The sequence below is a fragment of the Ceratotherium simum genome, chromosome 22 (genome assembly GCF_057802395.1).
Source record: "Ceratotherium simum simum isolate JZ-2026a chromosome 22, ASM5780239v1, whole genome shotgun sequence".
Taxonomy (NCBI): Eukaryota; Metazoa; Chordata; class Mammalia; order Perissodactyla; family Rhinocerotidae; genus Ceratotherium; species Ceratotherium simum.
Genome location: NC_141921.1, coordinates 4311335 through 4338346, shown reverse-complemented (window position 1 = coordinate 4338346; position 27012 = coordinate 4311335). Strand labels below are relative to the sequence as shown.

The window sequence follows — 27012 nt, the reverse complement described above, 5'->3', positions numbered from 1 at the left end:
AAAATACTCTGGGATTAAAATGTGGTGAAAGTTGCACTTTGTGAATATGCTAAAAGCCAGTGATTGTACACTTTAAAAAAGTGAATTTTAGGCCAGCCCCCACAGCCTAGCGGCTAAGTTTGGCACACTCTGCTTCGGCAGCCTGGGTTCGGTTCCCAGGCGCAGACCTACACCACTGGTTGGCAGTCACGCTGTGGTGGCAGCTCACATACAAAATAGAGGAAGGCTGGCAAAAGATGTTAGCTCAGGGCCAATCTTCCTCAGCAAAAAAAAAAAAAAAAGTGAATTTTATGGTATGTGCATTATATCTCAAAAAAAATTTTTCAATTAAAAGAAACATCTGAAAGGAGGATTTCTATACTTGGACAAATTTTTACCTTAAGAAATCCTTTCTGTACTAAGTAATTTCATGAAAAGATAGTTTGGCCACTTGAGCTATCAGGCCATATAATTTAAAAATTAATTATAAGAGGGGGCTGGCCCAGTGGCATAGTGGCTAAGTTTGTGTGCTCTGCTTTGGCAGCCCAGGGTTCATGGGTTTGGATCCCAGGCGTGGACCTACACACTGCTCGTCAAGCCATGCTGTGGCGGGACCCACATACAAAATAGAGGAAGATTGGCACAGATGTTAGCTCAGCAACAGTCTTCTTCAAGCAAAAAGAGAGAAGATTGGCAACAGATGTTAGCTCAGGGATAATCTTCCTCACCAAAAAGAAAAAAATTAATTATAAGATACCATTTATATAAAAAAGAATTTATCTGTGTATATAAACATATATTCCAAACTGTTTAGTTACTTCTGAAAGTGGGTTTAGAGCGAAAGGAAAGAATAAAATTTTTTACTTTTAAAGAACTGAAAAAAAAAATGATTTAAATTTTTTTTCCTACCATTCATAGTGATTTCATATGACTCCAATTTAAGAATTTTCTCCTTGAAAAGCTGCTGCTGAACATCACTCTCGAGATCATGTTGTCCTTTTGTAAACCATTCAAAACACATCTGTGGATCAACACAAACATTACCCTGTAACTAGAACCCATTTCAGGAAATACATATTCCAAATTGGGAAAGGAAAGATAAATTTTTTTAATTCTTCAAAAATTTCTATGGCCACGCTACTACTCAAAACTGAAACGCTTGGAACTGTGGAATGAAATAAAGCAGTGAGTTACCAGCAATCTTTCCCCTAGACAATGAAAATACATACTCATACTTTTCATTGACTTGCACACTTGGGCTTTTTCACTAACATTTATTAACAAGCCTTAGATGTGCCAGGCACTGTCACATGCTTAGTCCTTTCCACAATCCTTCCAGGTAGTTATGCTTCTGTAAAATGAGGGGAGGAAACATCGACTCACTGTAAGGAAACGTCAAAGCAGAGGTGTTCCGCTCCAGGTTAACCTATTTTCAGCTGTTTAATTATAGTTTTAAAAATCTGTCTAGGCATTTACTCTTCTTTAGTGTTTCTGGGGTACAACAACATTACAGGAACTCCAAGTTTTCTGCTGGTAACTTAAAGTTAGTTTCATGGGAGGGAACAAAACTAAAAGATATACTGAGGATTCTTTAGCTGTACTCACATGGCTGAATTTGGATTTGCCCAGAATGGTATCAAAATTACCAAAGAACTCACACATTTATTTATATCATAGATATAGATTATAAAAAATATTTTGCAGCACTTACAGTTCCTGGACTATTAGTATAAATGTGTGCTTAGTAAAGTGAAGAGTGCTTAGAATTGAAGATGTGAGACACACAAAAACGTGAAATATTTAAGTCCCACCCTTGCCTTACTTTATCCACAAATCCATCTTCTTACCTCTCTATCTAATTCACAAACATCCTGGCCGGTCACAAGACACTCCCAGATTTCCTTGGCACGATTCCAACCCAGATATAGAGTAGCTTCTTGCAAGAAAAATGCCAGAAATTTTAGATGGGCCTCTAAATACTGCAAAGAAAAAAAGTAATGCTAGTTAGTTAACTCTAGGCATTCATACCTAAAAGCAAAATTAAAAAAAAACCCAAAAACTTTAAAATGAAAAAAATAGTTTTACCTAATGCTTTTTCATATAATTTTAGGTAAAGTAAATGTGAGAAATCTGTTTACAAGTTGACAGTACAATGTAGTAGAAGCTACTTCAAGGCTATTACAAATTCAGTTGACCTTAGATGCCAATAAAATATAAATTTCAGTAACTTCAAAGTAAAACACCACAAACTCACAACTGGTGAGTTAAGATTTTCTTCTAATTTTTTAAAACAATATAACACTGGCCGGCCTGGTGGCACAAGCAGTTAAGTGCGCGCACTCCACTGCAGTGGCCCAGGGTTCGCAGGTTCGGATCCCAGGTGCGCACCGACGTACCGCTTGTTAAGCCATGCTGTGGAGGCATCCCATATAAAGTAGAGGAAGATGGGCATGGAAGTTAGCTCAGGGCCACTCTTCCTCAAGAAAAAAAAAGGGGGGGAGGATTGGCATCGGATGTTAGCTCAGGGCCAGTGCTCCTCACAAAAAAAAAAAAACAAAAAAAACACCAATATTACAAATCAACTGATTTGAAAAACAAAAGCAATTACCCACAGAACTGACAATTATTATTTCAGATCAAAGACAAAGAAAAGGTGTTTATTTTCATTAACTATATGCAGTTCTTAAGTCATTTACTGAAAGATTTACCCACAAATATAAATTTTCTAAACCTTTATTTTAGAAAGATTATGTCAAGATATAAAACTGTTTTATCACTACAAACACTCCTCATGCTACCTCTTTAGAGTTACACCCAACAAACATTATTTTTATAGTTCAAGTGCAAAAAGGCCAAATGACTGTCCCTCATGAAATGAAAGCACGGTGTGGTACCTCCCGGTAAGTGTACCGGCCATCCACCAGTGTCGACCCAGTTAGGCCTCCGGGTCCAGCCACGGCTGCTGCAAGTCGATGACAAGCTATCAAACTTCCCGTTACCAATTTCACTATTTCAAAATTTTTCTTCAAGTCTTGAATAATGCTCTTGGCAAAAACAACAAAAGGAAAAACGATGTGAGAATTTGCAGTTGTCAGTTTAATACGTGCTTTTATTTCAGCACGTGTCCTAGGTGAGGCAGAGCAAACCAGCATTTCTTCACTTACATTTCCTACAGAAAAGTACATAAAATCAACATGGTATGTACACTCGCTGGAAAATTAATAAACGTCTCTGCTAAATTTTTGCTCCTAAAAGAGACTTTTTTCCTAAGAAGTCTTTCAAAAGAACTATTTCACTTCTTGTGTACTTTTCCAGATCTTTCTTTCCAAGTCTATTATACTGAGGACACTCTAGCTCCTTAAGCAATCTAATCTTTCTGCAATATAAAATTAGTCTCTGAATCTTTTCAAACAAATTTCTTTTAAAAATTGGCTTAATTACCTCAATAAATTAAGGAAATAAAAATATAAAAGGTTATGCAAGTAACTGTATAATAATCAAACACATCTATACTCTTACCTTGTCTTGCTTTTGATAGGTTTGTTTTATGAATGAGCGAGTGATCTCATGCAGCTGCCGCAAAGCTGGTACCACCCATACAAACTGGGGATTATTAAGCTGAGACGACTAGAGTTAAAAAGAAGTTACATTAATTAACTTTAGAAATAAATGGAGGATTAAATTTATTAGCTATAAAAAATTTCCAAGTCAATTAGGTTTTATTGTTATACACTGTATTATTTTTCTTTTCACATTGCTCATTTATAGCTTATCTCCATGCATTCATAACTCAGTCTTCAACTTCTTATTCTGCATGCAATTTCCTAAGGCCCAGGACTGCAAACAGGAGTGGATGTGAAGGGACAGTGAATGTACAGGGTACGTCAGCAAAAAACAGACGACAAGGAATTAGCAACTTCAGAGGATAGATCAAGTAGCACAGGCTGCTAGGACACGTTGACATAATAAAATAAATTGATGGCAAAAGCTTAACTTGGATAATACTGAATTAGCTGAGAAGTAAAATGGTATAAAAATATGGTGTTCTATAATTACATGATTAAGATACCAGTGATATGATCAAGACACTGATAGTGGTCTAAATATTAAAGACAATACTCATGATCTGCTTGTATTTCCTAGTTAAAACAATTTTAAAAGAGATAAATCTATTGTTATTAATTATTATAGTCACTTTATACTTATACTTTATATTTTTCAAGACACTTTCAAATATATTATTTCTGAAACTGGTACATGACAATCCAGATCTTTACAGTACATATCTGAAAAGTCTGATATTCATGCAATAGTCTTTATAAAAAGAATTGCTTTTTAATAAATAGCATCTTTTAAACTATGAGATTTCATTATAAAATTTGTAAGACTGTCAGATTAAACACTATTAATCAATTTATCAATTAAATCTCTAGAAAACCAAGTAAAAGTTTAAGCCTTTAGCATTTATTTTAAAGGCTGAATACTGATTTTTTTTTTAAAGCGTTCTTGCTTCTTCAAGTCTTTCTGTAAGATGCAGACCTCAATGGGGCGGAAAAACACTTTTGATGTCTTTTGCAGAAAAACATACTACTAAATGTGTAAATGCGAGAGAGCTATTGCCAGAACAACACTGGCTTTCTTAGAGATTAACCAATCAGTCAGCAAATACCATATTTCCGGGATTCTAAGATACAGGTTTTACAAATTTTCACATTTCTGAAATTGACACTCCTTACAATTACATCAGCAGAAACTTACCAGCCACTAGGCATAGGAGTAAGTTTTCACATAGCTGGCGTTACCTGAGATGTGCACACTTAGCTGATTACAAAAGGTATCTGTTCATCTACCTGTCATTTTAGCTGTTACTTGGTAGAAGCAGCAGCAAACAAGGATGGCTTTTTAACTTAAATTTAGATCACTGATTTGTTACTTAAATGCTATCAAAAAGATTACACTATGATGTAGCACTGACTAACCTGTCATGTCTGTCAATTCAATCAAAAGAAAAGAAAACTGTCAGTGGTCTCAAACTAAAGCATTTTTCAAAGCCAGGAGAATTTGGTGTGACAGACTCATACCCTGTGCAGGGCCGTGTCACTCAGCACGCAATGTCTCTCTGTCCAAAGTTGTACCTGAATTCCAGAGAAGCTGTTTAACTTGCAGTATACACAACTCAATTAAGGAAGAAAGCAGCTTGAGTTTTATGAAAATGGACAAGGATACAAAACTCCATATTCTTCAACATGCTTCAGAATTATACAGTCGCTTAAAGTTTCAAAGAGGTCAAAAGCACCACTATAGATAATGAAAAGCAATGTGACACAGTGAAGCTGTACACACTGGTCAAAAGGGGGCTTGGACTCAAATTCTGATTGTGAATCTAAACAAATGGAAGGCAAAAGTAAAACATACAGTTTCTTTTGTTCTTCTTTGCAAGCTTATTAAATCTGTGATGGCAGGTTGCAATCACTGGCATCTTAGAATCAGAGAAATAAGGTATATATTAAAGGCCAACTACTTGCAAGACTAGCTAGGATATTTCCGCTAAGATATAAAAGTTGCAAAATGACAAACAATAAAACTCTAAGGCTTAAGTCCAAACTGATACCTTCCAAAAGGATTACAAATATTAGGATATAAATATGAACCCTTCAGCAAATAATGAGATATATTAACAAGTATCATTATGACCAATTAAGTCAATTACGGTTAGAATATTTTTAACATGGAAAATCATCCTTTGAAGGTAGCTCACTATCCAAAAAAATTAAAAGAAAAATTGTATAAAACTTGAATTTACAAAGTATTTCTAAGGGCCGGCCCCATGGCATAGTGGTTAAGTTCAGCACATTCCGCTTCGGTGGCCCAGGTTTGTGGGTTTGGATCCCAGGCATGAACCTACACCACTCGTCAGCCGTGCTGAGGTGGCGACCCATATACAACATAGAGGAAGACTGGCAAAGACGTCAGCTCAGGGCTAATCTTCCCCAAGCAAAAAAAAAAGTATTTCTGATATAGCCTTTCTAAAGGTTAGCAAACAGGAAAGATGTTATTTATTCCATCATATCTATGACATTATGCTGCTAAGTTACAAAAAAATTTAAATTATTCTTCTCCACTTAAAAGGGGAAAAAAGGCTATGCTGAACAATTAAAAGGAACATATTTGATAACGTCTGATAATGGAGCTGAGGTTTCATAAGTAGGAGTTAATGGTATGTCCAAATTAGACTCTCAACATCAGATGAAGCCTTAGAGGTCAACCAGTTAGCCTGCAAACCTATGCCTAACTTTGCCTTGTTCATTTTTGTTAAATGACTAGTCTCCCAGTACTTCCAGTAATGAGGAACTCAGGAGGCAGTGCATTCTACTTCAGACTGTTCTCATAGAAAGTTCATTGACCTATCATATTGAAACATGCCTTCCCATAACTTCTTAGGAGACATAAGAAGTAAGTTGAATCAAACTTCTCTATAATAATCCTCTTAAGTATCTGAAGACAACTTTCTATTCTTTCTTGAGTTCTCCCTTCTCAAAGTTGAACACCCCCATCTCCTCATCTGTCTGGTTTTTCCAGACCTAGCCACTTACCTAGAAGCAAAGTAACAAGTTTTGCAGGCGAGGACACTTTTAAAAAAGTTTGTCCTCCTGTGCTAACATGCCATGTGAGACTGCACCAGGGCATCTTGCGACTTTTACCTTCAGTTACATGTTTTGGCAAGTAGAGGCCACTCAACTATGGGTAACAATTTCAGTGTAGTTCACCCTCCTGGGGCGAAGGGGAGGAAGAGGAAGGGAACCCACATTCATTGAAGGGCTGCCAGGCACTGTGCTAGCAGGTCTTAAAACAACATCTTAAGAAATATGCAAACACTACTAATTGAGTAAAAATGATTTTTTTGGTTTAGTAATTTTTTTTGGATGAGTTCATTTAAACTTTTTAATTGAAGGACAAAAGTGAAATAAGAGGGAAAGGGTTGAGGGTGGACAGTGGAAGGCATAAAGGAAGCAAAGGAAAGAGGACCAAGGGAGCCACGGGTATCCTGGCAGAATCTACAGAAATAAAGTTAAGAAATCAAGGTCAGAATTTCTGAACACAACAGTGGAACTTGGGAATTTTAGGAGTGTCAAAAGCAGAGGGAGAGGGAATCAGTTGGGGGAACAGAGGCAGCTGAGGTCGGGAGGGGGCAAGAGGGGTGATCTTGTCTTACCCTTTGCTTAGTTTCTGTGCAGCCTGGCAGGGAGACATAATCCCCAGTCAGCCCACCTTGCTGCCTGGCAGGAAAGGCATAGCATAGAAAAACACCTTTAGTGGCAGTAAGTATATAATTCACCCCCCTGCCTGGAGTCATATCCAGGGGGCTTTGATCTTCCCACTGCCCCCCTTCAGCCATGTGTACTTTAGGAGAGTCTCTGTGAGCACTTAGGAAACTGAAAAGTGCTGTATACACGCAAGATATTACTATTTGGAATGCAATAATGGTACATCAGAATTTCTTTACTGGGAGCAGTGGGAAATAAAAAAGGAAGACTATTCCTTTTAAGACTCACAAAGTGACTCCAAAAATCTCCCTGTTACTTTCTGAGTTTTGTTATAAAACAACAGACATGAATGAAGTGACTGCAAAGAGAAGCGATAAGGATGCAGCGATGCTACCGGCTAGAAGAGCTCCGTACTGCTGGGCTGTGACAAGGGAGGGACAGAGGGCAGGGAGGATCTTCTGGTTTCAAAAGCCATTTCCCTGGAGGGAGGGAAAAGTCCCTTCAGCTTTGACCTTCACATCTGTAAAGAAATGTATCTACCACTGAGAAGAAAAGACTATTTGTCTATAGATACCCTTTTCCTCTTACGATTACTACTGAAGGATCTAGACTTCTTAAATAACTCGGGATGAGTTTCAATCATAAAGACAGAGGCTGGTACATTATCTGAATTGCTGAGCTGAGAGAAAAAACTGGAAAAATTCAACTTGTATCTGAGCAGAAAGAGAGCAGTGCTGTTGAGTTAAAGGAATAATTCCTCATAACCTGAGCATTACCAGCTCCACTTGGTGAATGACTCTTAAAATCTCTAAAGCTAGATTATATGTACAAAATTCACTTGATCAAATTTCAACGTCAGAAATATAAAACACAGAGTTCGTAAATGTCCCCAACTAAACTTTATGACCAAATATAACAAGAAAATAAAAGCCTACTGAATCACCTCTTAACAAGAGCTAAGAGTCTCTGAATATACCAATGAAAATTAGCAATATTCAAGATCCTTTAAAGAAATACTTATTAATGAAAGCCAAGAAATATGTTTTACCAATGAAATTACTAAGCTGCCAACTATTTAGAAAAACCTTTCTTTTTTATGTTAACAGTAAAATAAAAACCCTCTGCCGGCTGGCTTTACGTTGGGCTGGGCAGCCTGAGGGCTGACGTGGGAGGAGGACTCCACTCTGCTCAGGGCTGCAACAATGGAAGCACGACCTCATGGTGAGTGCCTCTTTGATCAGCTCTCTCGCAGGCAGGGAGGCAGACCTGTCATCCAAGGCCTGGAGCACCAGGACGCTACAATCCCCACTGCTTACACCCATTCACAGGACAGTCCACAGCAAGCTGGAGCCAGAGCCCCGAAGCGCAGGGCTTCCACAGCGCCGGTCCCTCCTACACTCACTACCCAAGCCTACCTTCTAAAACCGTGCCCCAGCAGCAGGCAGTCACTCAATAGCTAATGAATTCTTTAAAGAACACATCTGAATCAAGAACTTGGAAAATGACTATATGCCAGCACTCAATGAACCTCTTTCTTCCCTTGTCTCTTCTTACTCTATGAATGTTCCTCCATTTCTCCCTTATGGGAGAAAAATCAGCAAGATATTTATTTGGAATCCACTGTACTTATTCAAGTTGTGCATATATGGATTTAACTTAAAAAAGAAAAAGTAAGTAGGTCTTACAATTTTATGGAAATAATAAAACTACTCTTTCAATGTGACCCTGGATTTTTTTTCCCTTTGAGAGTCAGTAACTCTCCAAGCTTTAAACAATAAAGCATAGATTATAAACAAATACTTAAATAGCAGTTTGTATCTAAACATTACTCTAGAAACAGTAAGACATACTGTTACCTTAAAATTATGAAGCAATTTATTAAAACGAATTATTAAATTAGTATACCTTTTAGTTGGTTCCATCTGCAAATTCTTACCTTGAATCCATCCTTCTTGTTTTTTTCCAAACCTGACCATTCTCCAGGCTGAAAATTAATTTTAAGAAAAATGTGAGTGATTTGGTAAAAGCAGTGTCTAAATCTCCCAATCGTGGACTCTAAGGTAAGAATTTCCAGAGAGGACATTTAGTTTAATTTACATAAAGGGGAGGAAAATTATTTGGCTCTAATTACTCAGACAATGCTATTGCTCTGACAACAAAACTAGATGGAAGATAAAACCTACCCTTTTAATATCTTCTATGCACTTAATGATGTAGCTCCTCTTGACTGCTTCTTTCACTGCATACGCGTCACTAAGGATCGTCAGGTGCTCCTCCAAGGCTTGCTGAATAAGACTACTGGGCAGGGTTGGAAGATGAGCCAGTTCCCAGAGCACATCTAACACCTGCAACAATAGCACACGATGAGCCAGCCAATCCGCAAGTAAACTGCTCTAAGTATCTGTAGCTAGAAAAATTGATGTGATTCTCCTGCCTTCCCGGAAGTGGCCTCAAAGCGAGCTTCCCGGCCTATGCGGCCGATCAGGCTCAGCAGCTTCTGTCTGACTCTGTCGCTCTCCGTCTCCCAGCTCTGCAGAATGGAAAAGACAAGACACGGGAATTGCTTCACCACCCATTTTATCAAATGCAGAAAGTTTAAACTTGAGCTAAAAAAGTTTAAGGAAGTAAGAAGAGTAAATTTAAACATGGCTAATTTAGAAGGGGGAGATCTCAAAATAAGCTTATTTTAGAAAAACTTAAAAGTAAGCACGTTTGAACACATACCTTCTGAATGAGAACAAACAAATGATTCAGCTGATCTGAATTAAATTTGACAGCCGCTGCAGCAATAATAGTATGGATGTTCTCGATGACAGTAGATGATTGTCCTGACTAGAAAAGGAGACATTGGAAAAAAGTTCAGTCTTGGAACTTGGAAAAACCTAAGTCTTCTCCCTGGCAATTTACAGAAGCAAAAGCAAAACAGTAACACAGATAAACTGGGGCCGGCTCTGTGGCGTAGCAGTTAAGTGCGCGCATGCACGCGCTCCACTACTGGCGGCCCGGGTTCGGATCCTGGGCGAGCACCAATGCACTGGTTGTCAAGCCATGCTGTGGCGGTGTCCCATATAAAGCAGAGGAAGATGGGCACGGATGTTAGCCCAGGGCCTGTCTTCCTCGGCAAAAAGAGGAGGATTGGCATGGCTGTTAGCTCACGGCTGATCTTCCTCACAAAAAAAAAAAGAAAAAGAACAACACAGATAAATTGATTCTCAACACAAACTGATTCTCGTCTCATCAGCGTTCGCTTGCATGATAATCCTGGTAAGACTACAGGAAACAACCATTATCAATGGTTATCAGCTGGCCTTGTTTAAATTCCTAGCAGCATTAAATCTTTAAAAATACAATGTAAAAAAAGATGAGAATCAAGTTAATCTGACATATTCATTTCAAGAGGAGAACAAAATATTTTCAACTGGCTAAAAAGAAATTCAAACTGATTATAAGACAAACATAGTCACTTTTGGCATTTTATAAATGATTTCGAGGGCCTCAGTTGAGAATATTATCTGCCTTATTTTTTATTTTGCTCAGATATTTTATGACTTCAATTAATATTTATTTATCCCACGGGCAGTAAGTCTCTGCTTCAGAGACGTAGACCCTATGGTCGACCTCGTGGTTGAAACTCACTTTATAACTTCAAGCTTGGCTCTGTCATGCCTCATGCTTCACTACGTTGAGATCTGAAAGGGAGGGGGAGCTTTCTGGATTCAATTCTACAAGAATTTGCTCAGTATCTACTATACACAGCCATTCACTGAATGTGGTAGGGATATACAATATATACATCACGGTCTCTAATCTTTAACCTTATGCAGATTCAAAACTTCAAATTCACAAAACAAAATTATATATGAATATTCAAATAAGGTCAAGTCATGGGGAGTAAAATTTATAGGACCCAGGACTGTTTTCTTTCAGTCCTGTACCCAACTTTTTACAGTCTGCTCTGTAATGCTAGGCTGGGAGCCTGAAAATTACATTTCCTCTGCCAGCTATGCTCCCGTTATGTTCTGCCAATGAGAGCATTGCTGGGAGACGAGAAGGCAGGAGGACGCAAGACGTGTTTCCAGTTTACGCCCAGAGAGTGGATGTAGGTGCTGGCATTTGTGGCCACAAGGGATTCCAGAAGCCCTGGTGGCAGTGCCACCTCTTTGACAGTTCTAGCACTTCCCGTGAAAGCACCCCAGAAGCAGCTTCCTCTCCTGGGACTTACCACCCCTTCTGCCCTTTTGCTCCCCCAGCATTTGCACTTCTCTTTTTTGCTTTTCCACCCTAGCAACACCTCTGCAAACAATCTCTGTATTCAAGTCCCTCTGAAATCTCTAGCATAGTTTCTGACTGATACAGTGACTAAGCTGGTGTCGTCAAGGTGAGCTCTAGGCTTCTTTCTGGCTTAGCAACTAGATGAAGGATAATACCATTACTGAAACAGGCTGGAAAATGACTAAGTCTGGACATACTGAATTTGAGATGCCCACGAGATAGCACATGACAGGGTGTGACAGTTACACATTTAGACATACTGCACTGGAGCTCCAAGGAGAGGTCTGAACTAGAGAATTCTGAGGGCCAGCAGCTTCCAAACGTAGTCGAAGCCAGAGGAGTGGATGAAACTAACTAATGAAGGATTATATAGTGAGAAAAGGACTAAAGACTAAGGCTTGAAAAAAACTAATATTTTCAAAGTAGAAGAGAATAAGTTAGTAGAAGAGACTTAAGAAGGAATCCCACAGGGCTGGCCCCGTGGCTTAGCGGTTAGGTGCGCGCGCTCCGCTGCTGGCGGCCCGGGTTCGGATTCCGGGCGTGCGCCGACACACCGCTTCTCCGGCCATGCTGAGGCCATGTCCCACGTGCAGCAACTAGAAGGATGTGCAGCTATGACACTCAACTATCTACTGGGGCTTTGGGGGGAAAATAAATAAATAAATAAAATTAAAAAAAAAAAGAAGGAATCCCACAAAAGCGGGAGGGAAGTCAGAAGAATAGACTACTATCAAACTGAAGGAAAAAGAAAATGAAGGGTGTGGTTGATTCTGTCACAGCTGCTGTGAGTCCTGGGAAGATGAGATCTGTAAATTCAGTGAGTACTACTATCATCCTCTTTTAATAGAATTAAATGGGAAAAAATTATTGAAAAACTGATAAGCAATATAGTAAAAAGAACGCTGGACTGATAAAAGACACACCTAGTCCTAGCTCTGCCACTACATGCTAGGTAGCCTTCAGTAAGGCTTTTCATTTTTAATCTGAGAAATGAGAAGACTAGACTAGATCAGTAGTTTTATACGTTTTGAGTAGTGGATTCCTTTTTACATACACAATCTTAACAGGAACCCTAAACTGTAAAACAGATCTGAGTAGAGCTGCTCCGCTGAAAACAAGATAGAAGTTCCATTTCCCTGCTCCTTCACCACGCTTCTCCCTCTCCTTCTGACAAAAACGTCAGAAAAAGGCAAAAATAATTCTAATCAACTTACCTGTATCTTCCAAATTTTAGTGAGCTCATCCAAAGACAATTTACTGCCCAAGAGTTCAATAATTCCCTTTATACGATCACAGTATTGTGCTTGGTCTATGTTGCCTAAGAGAAGAAATACCAGAGAGGAAGACACATACAGCAAACACTGACTTTCTAAATATGATTCTATTAATTTAAAGCAGTATCAACTTGCTATAAGATTATTTTAAAGGCTAATACAGTCAAAGCAACAATTTCAGACCTTTTTTATCCAAAAATATATTATTTATAATTAAGTTAGGTAGTATTTATCTTTTTTTGAAAGCAACCTACCTTCCAATGCAATTGACAGAACTGAGTTTTCAACAAGCCAATCTAACAATCTGTCTGTATCTATAGCATTCTTCACAGATTTGGATAAAGTGCTATCTTCTATTAGTTTGGTTACCTAAAAAGACAGGATTATTGTGACTGAATCCAATGCAAATATGCATAAAAAAATCTTCATAAATATTTATTAATTTATTCTGTGACTTTTACAGTGTTACAGGATAGTCTTATAATTAGCCAAAATGTATCAAAGGGCAGTTATCAGAAGTTAACAGACTACTTATTTGTGGTGTCTCTTTAAAAAGAACCAAGGAGCCATTCTTATAGCTCACACTCCCTGGGCCACTGCTGACTGCCTCAGGGATGAGCATCTGACCCGAACTTCAACCAGGGCACATGCTCCGAACTCTACACTTGGGACCAGAGAGAAAGTGTCAGTCCCTCCTGGGTGACGGGAGCTATCCATGGCCATGCCGTCTACCACATCAAACACGTCACTCTGCAGGCAGAGGGAGAACAAAGCCAACGTGCTCAGAAAAGCAGAGACAAGATGTGGACAGAGTCCTGGCAGCGGTCAGGTCTCAAATCCTAGTTGTTCCTGTTGCCCACATGGTTCCTGCCCACACATGGTTTGGCTAGTCAATCCTTCATTCATGTGAAATAGCCCAGCCTTCTTCCATTAAATTCCTCTTTTGGCCTAAGATGGTTCAAGATGAGTTTATTTCACTTGCAGCCAAGAACCCTCATTAATACAAAACTGAAGGAAAAATAACTGGAATTATGATTGAACTGTATTGGCTCCACTTTTCACTCCCCAAAACCAACTATGCTATTTAATGTGGATCTCATATAAAGTTTAGGAAGCCATAGAAAATTATTTCCATTATTTTGCTTAGATCACCACAGTTGCAGTCATTTTGTTTTTGTCCCAACCCTAATTAGATGATCTGGTTTAAGTAAACGCACACCTGAAATATAATAAAAGGAGTTGTAGCCTGAGGGTAAAAAGTAAATCTCAAACTGTATATTCAAGGAATTATGTTCTGGGAAATTTCACAAAAACACTAAATATTTCAAATATTTCAGAGAATGAATTCTGAATGTAATACATATAAAAAGATCACTTTATTAACAATTAAAAACATACACCATTCTATATATAATCATTATCTCTTTTTTGTATGATTATAAGAAATTATTTTTTATTTCCCAACATTTAAATATTAATAACCACAAGTTTTGGCAGAACTTAAAGTGTCTATGCTTTAACTCTTCTAGAAACAAATGCAGAACTTACTTCTTTGAGGGAATTCATTTTAGCGCTAAAATGTGGTGACTTCAGCATGCGCAGCAGGATGTCCAGCCGAAGGTCGTCCACGACGGTCACCAGGTCCGGTTGGAAGCGCATGCAGAGTAACTTAATGGCAGACAAGAGCTCAGGGATGCTAACCAATCTCTTTTATTAAAAACACACACACAAACAAAAACGGAATCATGAAAACATTTGATCGCAGTTCTTACAATACACGCAGGAATACAGGACATTTTCAATAACAATGGTCTCATGGTATCTGCAACTCCACATTGTCAATTAACTACATTTTGCTTCTAAACAAAAATTAGCACATGGGTGACCAAAGGAAAGGGAAGGGTCCTGTGATAAATTCAAGGCAGACAAAATAAATCACGTCAAATTTAATATCACCAAAATCAACATGTCAGTAAAATTCTGAAGGTATCACCTACTGAGAACCCCATATTCAGCCTATTCACTGAGGTAACACCAACCACTGGTGCTTCAGAAAAAGCATTTTTCGGTTAGGAAATGTAAAATAATTTGACTTGAGTTGTATGTGACCAGAGGCCAAAGAGCAACGGTGTGCGGCCCCTGCGCCAAGTCCTGGCTCTGCCTCCACGGACCAACAGGCAGTGGGGCCCCCGGCTGCAGACAGCACTGACCTTGTCTTTGAGGTCCTTCTCCTCCACGCTCCGCACATCCTGGATGGTGGTGAGGATGACTGGGTCTAGCATGGGCTGCAGAAACGTGCTCCAGTTAAAAAGGGCTCCTGAATCTGCACCAAAACTAGAGAGGAGCTACTTCTCCATTCACACTTCACACAAAACAGAGGACTCAACGCAAAGATCTAAACTCCAGTATCAGAGCCGCCTCTAACGAGCCAATGCCATCCAAGGAAACCCTTACCTGACTCTGCGCCTCCGCGTCTTTACTACCGTACGGGGGCAATCCCTGTCATTACCATCTTACCAGGGTCATTTTGAAGAGCAACAAAGACATGTAGACCAACTTTTAGAACATTAAGTATGAGTATGTATTATTTTTGTAATAAAGTAAACATTTTCTATTTAATTTAAAAAAACGAACACAAGCACAGATCATGAAAAAAACGCTGTCAGATGCACTACTGTTGCTCGCTGACCTGAACAAGGCCTATAGGTGAGACTCACACAATACACCACTCCTGAATGCTAGCACAATCAGATAACTAACTCCAAAGAGTATGTGAGAAGTAGTGAAATGTTAACTAGAGCTAAATGATCACCTCCACCTAAATAAAGTAATTTGCAAACTTATCTGGTGACGAGAGAAGACAGACAATATTTGGCTGTCAAAGCCAAGAAGACATCAGCAATGAATTAAAATGACACCAGGTGATTACTGAAATACAATTTCTTCATTTACATTTATGCCAACCGTACCACGAGGACGGAGGGCTGTTAGGGTAAGAGGCAGGTCACATTGTTCCTGTCAGCACGTGCCAGCCCTGCTGAACTCTCACTGTGACTCTGCAATAGGCATGATTATTCCCACCACTTTACAGATGAGGAAGCCAAGGCACAGAGATTACACCTAAGTCTTCCAAGTCCACAAGCAGCAAGTGTGGAGACAACTGCTAATACATGTCAAGTAACATGGTATAAATACGGGACGAATAAATTCACGGTATGAGTTTATTGCTGAATAAATTCACAGTTGGATAGTTTGATATAATTAAAATAAAGATGAAGCTAAACATGCCTTGGTTGGAAATTCATATACTTCTTACTCTTTTCAAGTACACTGTGCTTATACATAAAACCTGGAATTTCTACAGAACTAAATATTAATTAGCAGCTGAAATATTTATGCTAAATCTCTTTCCATGGAGCAATGCATGGGCATAGAGCACGCATTTAAAAATTCAATCATGATTATTAAAAAGCCAATTATTAAATTATTAATATTTATTAAATTATTAAAAAGTCAAATCATTTTGCCTCTTTAAGTCTTACTGTTTCAGCTACAAAACTAATGATTATATTTATACGCTTAACAAGCTGAAAGAACACTAGATGTTCCTAAAGAGCTTAATACACAGAATAAAGAAATGCATAAATAGCCATCCTATTTCATTTAAAAATCTTGCAGTATTACTTTGACATCTAAATAAAGTAATTAACACACAGAAATAGCAGAAATTTCCAGAACCTACTAAAAAAATCACATCTGCCTTGTTAAAATGGCCTAAGTATATTAGATAGTAGAAAGAAGGAAGAGTGCATACAAAAACATTGCTCCCAAAAGACACAACCATTTACAGTGATTTAAAAAAATCTGTGAAAGTTATAGGTTTTACAGACTTATTTGTAAAGAAAATAATAAATGGACGTTATTTCAAGATGATATCTTATTCAGTAAAACCTGTTAATCGAAATGGAAAGGAAACAAGAAAGTAAATAGGCCTTAAGCATTAGAAAACCAAACACTCACACCTTTGACTACTCTGTGACTTGTTGACTCACCATCTGCAGAGGCAGGAAATCAGACAAGATGTGCCGTTAGGCTGTCATTTAGTAGTGAGTGATTTAGCTAGTAAGTTAGCCTAGTGGATTGCTCTAATGTAATACATAATGGCACTGAATCCTTAAACAATCCTGTGAAGGGGGTAAGGATATATGCCACCTATCTCACAGATAAAGAAATAAAGAAAAATATATTCTATCATATGTAAATTATATTTGATAAAATGATAAATTGAAAAGGTAAAGAACCTTATTAAATGTCAGAGGTCTCCTATACCTTAAATTATTAATCATTTTTTATCTTTCTGTTAATATTTTTACTAAAAGGATAGCTAATGTGAAAAAAAAAGAAGTTACCCTGGATTAGGCACAATTCTGAACAAGCTGTATGTCTTAGATCACCTTCTGAAGTAAAAGTAAACTGGCTTGGTCTTACCTGTACCACTGAGGCATTGAGGTATTCCGCACATACCCCTAAGGGCTGCACCAATGCTGAGACTGCCTGAAAAGACACAGTGAAGGTCAGAAAACCACATGAGAGGATTTTTTCCTCTCAACATTAAATAAATCCCTTCAATATACCAGAGAAAATTTTATTTTTTTATTTTTTTAATTTTTTATTTTTTTTGTGAGGAAGATCAGCCCTGAGCTAACATCCATGCTAATCCTCCTCTTTTTGCTGAGGAAGACCGGCTCTGAGCTAACGTCTATTGCCAATCCTCCTCCTTTTTTCCCCCACAGCCCCAGTAGATAGTTGTTTGTCAGTCATAGTTGCATATCCTTCTAGTTGCTGTATGTGGGACGCGGCCTCAGCACGGCCGGAGAAGCAGTGCGTTGGTGCGCGTCTGGGATCCGAAACTGGGCCGCCAGTAGCGGAGCGCACGCACTTAACCGCTAAGCCACAGGGCCGGCCCATACCAGAGAAAATTTTAAATAGTGATCTGATCAAGTCATGAATGAAGACTAGACCAACTATACTCCTGGATGGGAAGAACTGAAATAAAGACGTCAATCTGTTTAAAATTACTACAGAAATTTATTGTAATTTAAATCATAATATGCCAATAAAACATCTTTGGGGGACTAGATTAAACGATTCTAAAGCTCATATTGTAGAATACTAAAAATCTTTATTTGAAAAAGGAGAGAAGAGTTGGAGATGGACTGAAACGTGCCTTAAACAAAAAACATTTAAGACTTCCATGAAGAAAATTACAAAACTTGATTAAAATACATAGAAGGCCCAAATAAATGAGAAGACACCACGTTCTTGAATGGAAAGGACCAGTATTGTAAAAATGTCAATTCTCCACACATTGACCTATAAATGTAATACAATTCCAAACATACAATAGTATGGAAAGGGTGAAAGAATGAATGACTGCAACAGAAGTCGAGGAACAAATCCACGTACACATGAGGCTTTGACATATAATAAAGCCAACAAATCAAAATAGAGAGGAAAAAACGGATTATTCTTTAGGGGTTCTTACAACAATTAGTTACCTATTTGGAAGAAAATAAAATTGGATCTCTATCTTACACAATATATAAAAATAAATTTTAAATGAATTCAAGAACTTAGTTTAAAAAATAAAACTGTAAAAGTATAAAATGAAATGAGCATTTTTATAACCTTGAGATGGGGAAATATTCCCCAAGCCAGTTAGAAAACTTTTAAGCCATTAAGAAAAGAATTGGCTACATAAAATTTTGAAGCTTCTGGGGCTGGCCTGGTGGCATAGCAGTTAAGTTTGCGCATTCCGCTTTGGCGGCCCGGGGTTCACAGGTTCGGATCCTGGGCACGGACTGACGCACCGCTTGTGAAGCTATGCTGTGGCAACGTCCCATATAAAGTAGAGGAAGATGGGCACGGATGTTAGCCCAGGGCCAATCTTTCTCAGCAAAAAGAGGAGGATTCGCATTGGATGTTAGCTCAGGGCTAATCTTTCTCACAAAAAAAAAAAAAATTGAAGCTTTTGTATAGCAAAAGACACCATCAATAAAAATGAAAAGAAAAGCAAAAGACTGGGAGAAAAAATTTACAAACACACAAAACAGACGTGGCATCAATATGCTTAATATAAGGGCCAGCCCCATGGCTTAGCGGTTAAGTGCATGTGCTCCACTACTGGCGGCCCGGGTTGAGATCCCGGGCGCGCACCAACGCACCGCTTCTCCGGCCATGCTGAGGCCACGTCCCACATACAGCAACTAGAAGGATGTGCAACTATGACATACAACTATCTACTGGGGCTTTGGGGCAAAAAAAGGAGGAGGATTGGCAATAGATGTTAGCTCAGAGCCGGTCTTCCTCAGCAAAAAGAGGAGGATTAGCATGGATGTTAGCTCAGGGCTGATCTTCCTCACAAAAAAAAAAAAAAATGCTTAATATAAAAAGAGTTGCTAAAAATTAATAAGACAAACAATCCCAAAGAGACCTAAATAACTAGTCAATTTGCAGAAGAAATGCAAACAGCCAATAATCATATGATGAAATGCTCAAATTCACAGGAAATCAGAGTACTACAAATTAACTAATAAAATACTATTTTTTGTCTATCATATTGGAAAATTAAAGATTGAAAATATTCAGTACTAATGAGAGTAATAGGAAATGAGTTTGTGGGAGCACAGATTGGTACATGTTTTTTGGAAAGAGATTTAGTATTCTCAATTATAATTTAAAAATGTATATAGTTTTTAACCCAGAAATCCCATTTTCTAGGAATCTGTCCTTCAGAAATGATAGCATATGCACATAAAGACAAATATACATGGAATAGTCTCTGTAATAGCAAAAACTTAGAAACAATTCAACGCCCATAATAAGTGACTACATCATGGTACAACACTTGCAGGAATATGTTAGAGCCATTAAAAACACTGATAGTACTAACCTGGAAAGATGTCCATGATATAAATGTAAATGAAAATATGCTACTAGATATGGCTTGATTACAATTTAGTTTTAAAGAGAGAAAGAACACACACAGGTATATTTTATATAAATTTAGGAAAACATCAGAAAGACTTTGCATTAAATGGGCAACCATTAACTAGGAGGTAGGTATATGTGTAGGTGTGGGGGTGGGCTGGAGGACAGGGAACTTTCATTTCTTACTTTGTACAGGTATTTTTAACTGGTGCCTTCTAAGTGTTGTTCTTTCCCAGTATTTTTCAAATTCAAAAATATGTAAATGCAAATGTAAAATGAGTATATTTACTTGTATTCAGCTTTATAATATGGCCTAAATTTATTCTGGGACCCAGTGACCTTCTTAACTGATCAGAAATCGGGAATTTATTGTGAAATTTTAATCATACCTGTTTGCTAAATTAGAGTCTCAATCTTTAGAATTTCTTTCTCCTATGCCTAAATTTTACCATCTCCTCAACACAACCCACACAATATGATTCTACATCAACTACAACAAACAACACAGTTGTTCTGAAAAATGGTCTGACCAAAGGAGAAAATCTTGGAGGAATCTTCACCCTCAAGACATTTGATAATACTGAGGGTAAGCCCAGATTCCTCTATATCCACCCTTAGCCAACTCTCATCCAAGTAGGGTTGAAACTTTGTGCTGTTCTGGATTTTTTTTTTTTAAATAAATTAACTCTGCAGAAAATTAGTAAGTTTTTAACATTTTTAAAAATGAAGTTAATTTCTGATATTGGCCAATGACCTATACAGCCAGTTCTTGAGAAACAAGTAAGCTAGATAAAACCCTGTATCTGAATAGGTTTTTGTTTTGTTTTGTCTTTTAAATTACTACCTATTACCTTCCCAGTCAATACAGTCATTTCTAACATACTGGTTCCATTCAACAGGGATCAAAATGACAGCCTAACAACCTAGTTAACTTGCAGGGAAAGTAGAAGAGGCTCCCTGATCAGTGTCAGTAGAAGTATTTATGATCTGGCAGACATCTGATCTTTAAGGATAAACAGTGGGTTTATCACTGTTTAACAGAGGCAAGAAAAGGTCAGTTTATTACCAACCATACCATCAGTGTCTCCCTTGGCTGCTATTATTTCCCACATTCAAAGATGGACCAAGGGAGTGAGTTAGTTGATCAGTCATGGTCCCACAGAAATAACTGCTACTCTAAGCACAATGTGCATCACTTAGGTATATTATTTTACCACACCACCTTCTGCTCTCATCAAATCACAGTAGCGAGCACAATGCCCTATACATGGCAAGTACATAATAAGTAGTTTTTAATTGAATGATTAATTAACTAGAGAACAGAATAAAGTGCTCTCAGTTACACACAGGTCAGCAGTCTGTGAAAAATTAAAGTTTAAGTTATTTCCCTTTCCACAAGGTTAAATTTTTTTGAGGAAATGAAGTTGGCATGAAAAGATAATGGCATTACACCCAAGGGAGGATTCTAAGCTCTTGTTATAGACCTCTGCTACCTATGAATCTCTAACACTAAAAGGCTTACTAAACAACCCTGAAATAAAATATTTTATTTGTGGCTGGTACTATGAAATAAATTCTGATTTAACTGAGTCATAAAATTATTATGTACACACATACTTGCCACACATAGCAACTGTCCTTAAATAGCAAGATAATTTCATGTAACCATCACAAATTAAGAGAAAAATACCACAGGCAATGGGAAAGTAATGAGGTAAAAAACCCAAACACTCGACAATGAAATTTGGTTATGATTAGAAGTAAATGTTTCTTTGGTTATCAGAACCATGGAAGTTGCTCCTGTTAAGATTAACTTATACTTGAACATTTAATTTAATGTGTCCAGACTGTGTCTCTTGGGTTACATACTAACCCAAATAAAGTCAATTTCCACATCGGGCACAGACAGTGGTTTAACTTACCCCAAGTTCTATATCTTCTGAATGAAGCTTAGCTTGGATTGCTGCAAATCCACCTAATTCTGCAAACTGAGAAGAAAAAAGGCACAAATAAATTTTAAAATGCTATACATTAATAATTTAAGCAGAGAACTACGGCTAACATTCTACTCTATCACTGTGCTCTGTAATACTAGTCTTGAGAGGGTCATCACAACGACAATTCTAACACTCCTGTGATACACTGCAGGAGATGTGCTAAGTCCTAAAGCTAATGACTATCTGTACAAACAGCACGCATAAAAAAGAGGAAGGAACTATAAAACCTATCTCCTTAGGAAAAAATTCTTATTATTCTCTGTAGCTGTCATTTACCTAAAATACTAAACTCTAGGAAATCTCATTAGAAAATGGCAAACATGACTATATTAATAAAAGTTGTATACCTTATTTACCAAATCCACAACCCATCCGTGAGGCTCCTAGGAGAAAAGAAAATAGAAATTGAGATGGCATTACAAAAACATCCTCATTAACCCTTGTATTTCATTTATTCTAAATAAAAATTTGGAGAAAAAAATATTAAAACTTGAAAAATATTTCAAAATGATTTTCCCAAATGTTTCTTCATTTGAATCTCTGACATTACTTATACAATTTTAAGACTCTATAAGCCTGTATTTTGATGGAATTGCTACAATATGGAGCATTCATGCATTTTTGGGTAGCTGAGATCAGCTGTTTAAGCTCTCCAAGGGACAGGATAACTTGAGTTAAAGTCCCTAAGGAAGTTATATTTTAGAAATTAAGAATTATTAACCTGAAGAGTAGCAAATCAGGAATAAACAGATTAAAGTTTCAGTCCCAGCTGTGCCATTAATGAGCACCCTTGAACAGCTCGCTCTTTTCTCCTCCTTTTCTTCCTCTCCTAAGCACTCACTGTTCTAGCGGCTGGATACAGAACAGTGACTGAGAAGAGACGTGGCACCTGCTTTCACAGAGCTCATATCCTAGCAGGGTCTACAACAACAAGTAAACCAACACCTACCTCAAATCATTCAGATGGCGTTAAGTCCCACAAAAGGAAAAACAAAAAGTCCTCCAATGAGAACTAGAAGGAGCCTACTCTGCTCAGAGTGGTGGTCATGGAAAACCTCTCTGAAGAGGTGGCCTTTAAGCTGGAACCTACAGAGGAGACAGATTTAGCCATTCAAAGAATAGTCTAGGCAGAGAGGCTGAAATGGCAAAGGTCCTGTTTGAGGAAGGCAGAAAAGACCCCACCTCATTTGAAGAACTGAGAGAAAACTCTCCCAGCTGGGATGTGGTGAGCAGGGGAGAGTGGTACAGATGAAGATGCAGAGAGAGGTAAAGACCAGACCATGCAGAAGCTCAGAGACGGTGATTAGAAGGAAAGCAACAGAAGTGTTCTAAGCAAGAGAGAGATACATTTTATGTTTTAAGACAATCACTCTCGCAGTCATGTGGAGAATGGAATGGATGAATGAAGAGAGTGAAAAGTGGAGACACCAGTGAGAAGACTAGTGCAGTAACCAGATAAGACATGACAGTGTTGGAGTAGGATGGTAGCAGAATAGACAGATGTCAACTGAAGATATATTTGAGATTAAATCAAAGAACGTGTTTATGGTTTGGATATGAGGAATAAGAAAAAGGGATAAATTGTGACTGTGCTACTATGCTTTTGGCTTGAGCATCTAGGTAGATGATGATACTATTTACTCAGAGAGAAGAACAAAGGCTGGGGAGACAAAGTGAGGTTCCATTTCAAGCACACTAAGTTGAGATGTCTGTGTGGCAGCCAAGAGGAGATAGTTGGCTCTTCAAGTCTGGTGTGCTCAGAGAGGAGCTTCGGGCCACAGAGATATAAACTGGAGGACCACCAGCATAAAGACATCATTTAAATCCATGAGAATGGAAGATGTTTCTTAGAGAAAGTACAGTGAACAAAGAGAGGAGGGCCTGGATCAAAGCTGGGTAGAGGTGAAGGAGTCAAGAAGGGAAACCTGGACGGGGGCAGGGGGAGGGCAGAAAAGCAAGAGACTGTAGGAAGAAACGGTTTTAAGGAGGGAGAAACTGACTGTGACCAATGCTGTGGACGGGTCAAGAGACATTTCCTCTGGATCTGGAAACATGGAGGGTGTTGGTGCCTCACTGAGAGTGCTGTCAGTGGAGTGGTGGAAAAAAAGAGAAGAGAATGCCCGGAAGAGTTAACAAGGACTCCAGTCTAGTCACCCTAAACGTCTCTCCAACAGAAAATAACTAACACTGCTGGATAAAAACATTAGAAAAAAATCTTTTAAAACATATAACTGAGTTGACACAAAGTGCTCAGAAGTTTAAAACAAAGAGAAAGCTGAAATCCTGTGAGGTAAGCAAACTCTGAGGCCAGCTTTCACTTTGCAGGCGTCTGTGGAACTCTGGTGACCTTTAGCTTCCATTTTCATAGCTTTACGATGCCTGAGAAACAGGACACAGAGCCAAGGCAGGGGCTGGGAGACTCGAGGAGACTATCACATAACGCTGGAACCCAAAGGCTATGTCCTCAGTGTAAGATGAACTGAAGGGCCGGCCCCATGGCTTAGCGGTTAAGTGCGCGCGCTCCACTACTGGCGGCCCGGGTTCGGATCCCGGGCGCGCACCGATGCACCGCTTCTCCGGCCATGCTGAGGCCGCGTCCCACGTACAGCAACTAGAAGGATGTGCAACTATGACATACAACTATCTACTGGGGCTTTGGGGGAAAAAAAGGAGGAGGATTGGCAATAGATGTTAGCTCAGAGCCCGTCTTCTTCAGCAAAAAGAGGAGGATTAGCATGGATGTTATTAGTTCAGTGCTGATCTTCCCCCAACACACACAAAAAAATGAACTGAAATAAATTTACCTGCAGAAAGGGAAAACAACCGGGAAGTCTGTCTACCTTGACCTTGGTACTGGACAGAGGGGAGAAAAAAATTCTTCAAGAATTTGTAACCACAAAACTGCCCCGACATGGCTTTGCTGCTCAAACTCACACTGACTTTATGGTCTGAAAAACCTTAAGGTGGGAATTTATTCTAAAGTGGTCTCAGACCGTAGTGCTCTCAGGCACCTGGAAGAAGTAAAAATAAATCCTTTTTGGAGGAAAGAACTTTCAATTCAGGCCTCAAAAAGTCCTCCTAGATTAAATGCCAAGAAAAATGAGTTCATAGAAAAACAAATATAAATACAATAATAAATACAAATATAAATACAAATATAAATATGTTTCTATACACACACAGACACAAAACAAGTGAGTTAAAGCTGGCAGAATCAGACCTGCAGATATTAGCAGACGCAGAATATAAATTAAGCATTAAACAAGGAGGAGATTGAAAATATGAATCAAAGAACATGAGAAAATAAAAAATGACTAAGCAGAGTCAGAAAAGAACCAAACAATTTATATAAATGAAAAATATAGCAATGAACAGGTTAAACAGCATATTTGGACAAATAGAAAAAAAATTAGTGAACTAGACTATAGATCTGAAAAAAATTATCACAAATGCAGCACAAGGAGAAAAAAGAGATGGAAAATATGAAAGAGGTTAGCTGACATGGAGGACAAAATGAGAAGATCTAACATGTATCCAACCAAAGTTCCAGAAGAAGAGAGACTAATAAGAAAGAGGCAATATTTAAAACGATAATAGTTGAGAATTTTCCAGAACTGATACAAGATATTAGATTTAGAAACCCAATGCATCTGAGGCAAAGTAAATAAAAAGAATACCTCAATTAATCACATGAGAGTCAAACTGCCAAACAACAAAAAGAAGGAAGAGATCTCAAAAAACAGCCATAGAGAAAAAACAGAATTCTTACAAAATTCTGTCAGACCAACAACCAACTTCTCAACAGCAATGATCAAAGAGAGAGGACAGAGAAATGGTATCTTGGATATTCTGACAGAAAATATATGTCAATCTAGAATTTAAAACCCAGTGAAAATATTCTTCAAGGAACGGGAAATAAAGTTAAGTTCGGGCCATCAAAAACAAACACTTAATCACCAATGGACCCTTACTAAAGCACACTTTACAGGATGCACTTCTGGAAGAAAGATGATCTCAACGGAAGGTCTGAGATACAGAGGGAATGGCACACAGAGACAGTATATGAGTATGGCTGAGTCAAAACACTGTATAAAATAACGATGATGGTATCTGTTTCAGGGGTAAAACCAGACAGGACAGGACAAACACAACAAGGACAAAGGGACAACAGCTGAGTCAGGTGGGGAGTGAGCACACCAAACATCCTAAGGTCTTTACCTTTGCTGAGAGGAGGATAAATACTGATGAAATTTAGGTTTTTAGTTAACAAGTTAAAATTTTAGAGTAACTACTAAAAGAATAACTGGGAGGTGAAGATGTGGAGTATTTCATCTGGTTTGTTTGCGAAGGTGGGCAGAGAACCAGGCTGAGCCAGAGAGGGATGTGGTATCAAAGGCAGAATTTTTAAAGATGGGAAATACTAGAGTATGTTGTATACAATGGTAATTATCCAACAGACAGTGGAAGACTGAGGATACCAAAGAAAGAACAGAAAAACCTAAGGAGTGAAATGCTTGAGAAGGCAAGAGGAGAGGGTATCTAGAGCCTCTGTAGGAGAGAGCGTTCCTTAACGGTAATAAGAGGAGATTAAAAGACGGCCCCTTTCTGGTCTCAGCTGTTGCCTATGCAAACTGAGAGAAGAGAATAAACATGTGCTGAGGACTTCCTTTACTGAACCACTACATTCAGTGTTTTTAAATACATTTGTCACTGAGGTCTCACAACAAAACTGATTTTGGGAGGCAGGACTGTATACAGTTAAAAAATAGAGGCTCTGAAACTGGATTACATGGGTTCTTCCTATAACTAGGTATGTGGACTTGGGCAAGTATGTAACTTGTGTGTGTTTCCGTTTCTCACCTATGAAATGAGGGTAAAAATAGTACCACTCATAGAGCTGTTGTGGGGATTAAATTCCACAGTATATACTCACTGCCCTTTCTACTCAGCTCCTACCTCCTCTCTGGAGTATTGCCTGATCCTCCCAGACAGCATTGACTAGGCCCTCCTTTGTATTCTAGGCACAATACATATTATTATAATTGTGCCTGTTGTTTACTATAATTTTTTGGTTGTGTATTTCCTCCACTATGCTATAAAGTTAGGAACCACACCTTACTACTCTTTATATTAAGGACAAGAACTATTTATTTATATTTATATCTCCAAAACCTAGAAAAATGCCAGACACATTACAAATGTTCAATAAATGATCACTGAACTAAACTGCTTCTA

General features: G+C 38.3%; 1 protein-coding gene across 4 annotated transcripts in view; it reads right to left on the bottom strand.

Moving 5' to 3' along the window:
- The window catches only part of USP24 (ubiquitin specific peptidase 24), a 150065-nt gene that overhangs the window by 81159 nt on the left and 41894 nt on the right, over nt 1–27012 (bottom strand). For 3 of the 4 annotated variants that reach the window (XR_015555734.1, XM_004438606.3, XM_087445863.1), the window contains exons 6-20: nt 22125–22160; nt 21703–21768; nt 17279–17344; nt 15001–15075; nt 14339–14497; nt 13045–13159; nt 12731–12834; nt 9969–10076; nt 9679–9774; nt 9428–9589; nt 9181–9228; nt 3499–3606; nt 2874–3023; nt 1827–1958; nt 889–1000 (exon numbers count right to left, since the gene is read on the bottom strand). Coding sequence is in view for 3 of the 4 variants with exons in the window: in XM_004438606.3 (XP_004438663.2) it covers nt 889–1000; nt 1827–1958; nt 2874–3023; nt 3499–3606; nt 9181–9228; nt 9428–9589; nt 9679–9774; nt 9969–10076; nt 12731–12834; nt 13045–13159; nt 14339–14497; nt 15001–15075; nt 17279–17344; nt 21703–21768; nt 22125–22160 (1537 nt within the window). In the remaining variant the exon portion in view is untranslated. Of the gene's footprint in view, nt 1–888; nt 1001–1826; nt 1959–2873; nt 3024–3498; nt 3607–7192; nt 7253–9180; nt 9229–9427; nt 9590–9678; nt 9775–9968; nt 10077–12730; nt 12835–13044; nt 13160–14338; nt 14498–15000; nt 15076–17278; nt 17345–21702; nt 21769–22124; nt 22161–27012 lie in introns of all 4 variants that reach the window. The other variant, XM_087445864.1, reaches the window with a different exon arrangement.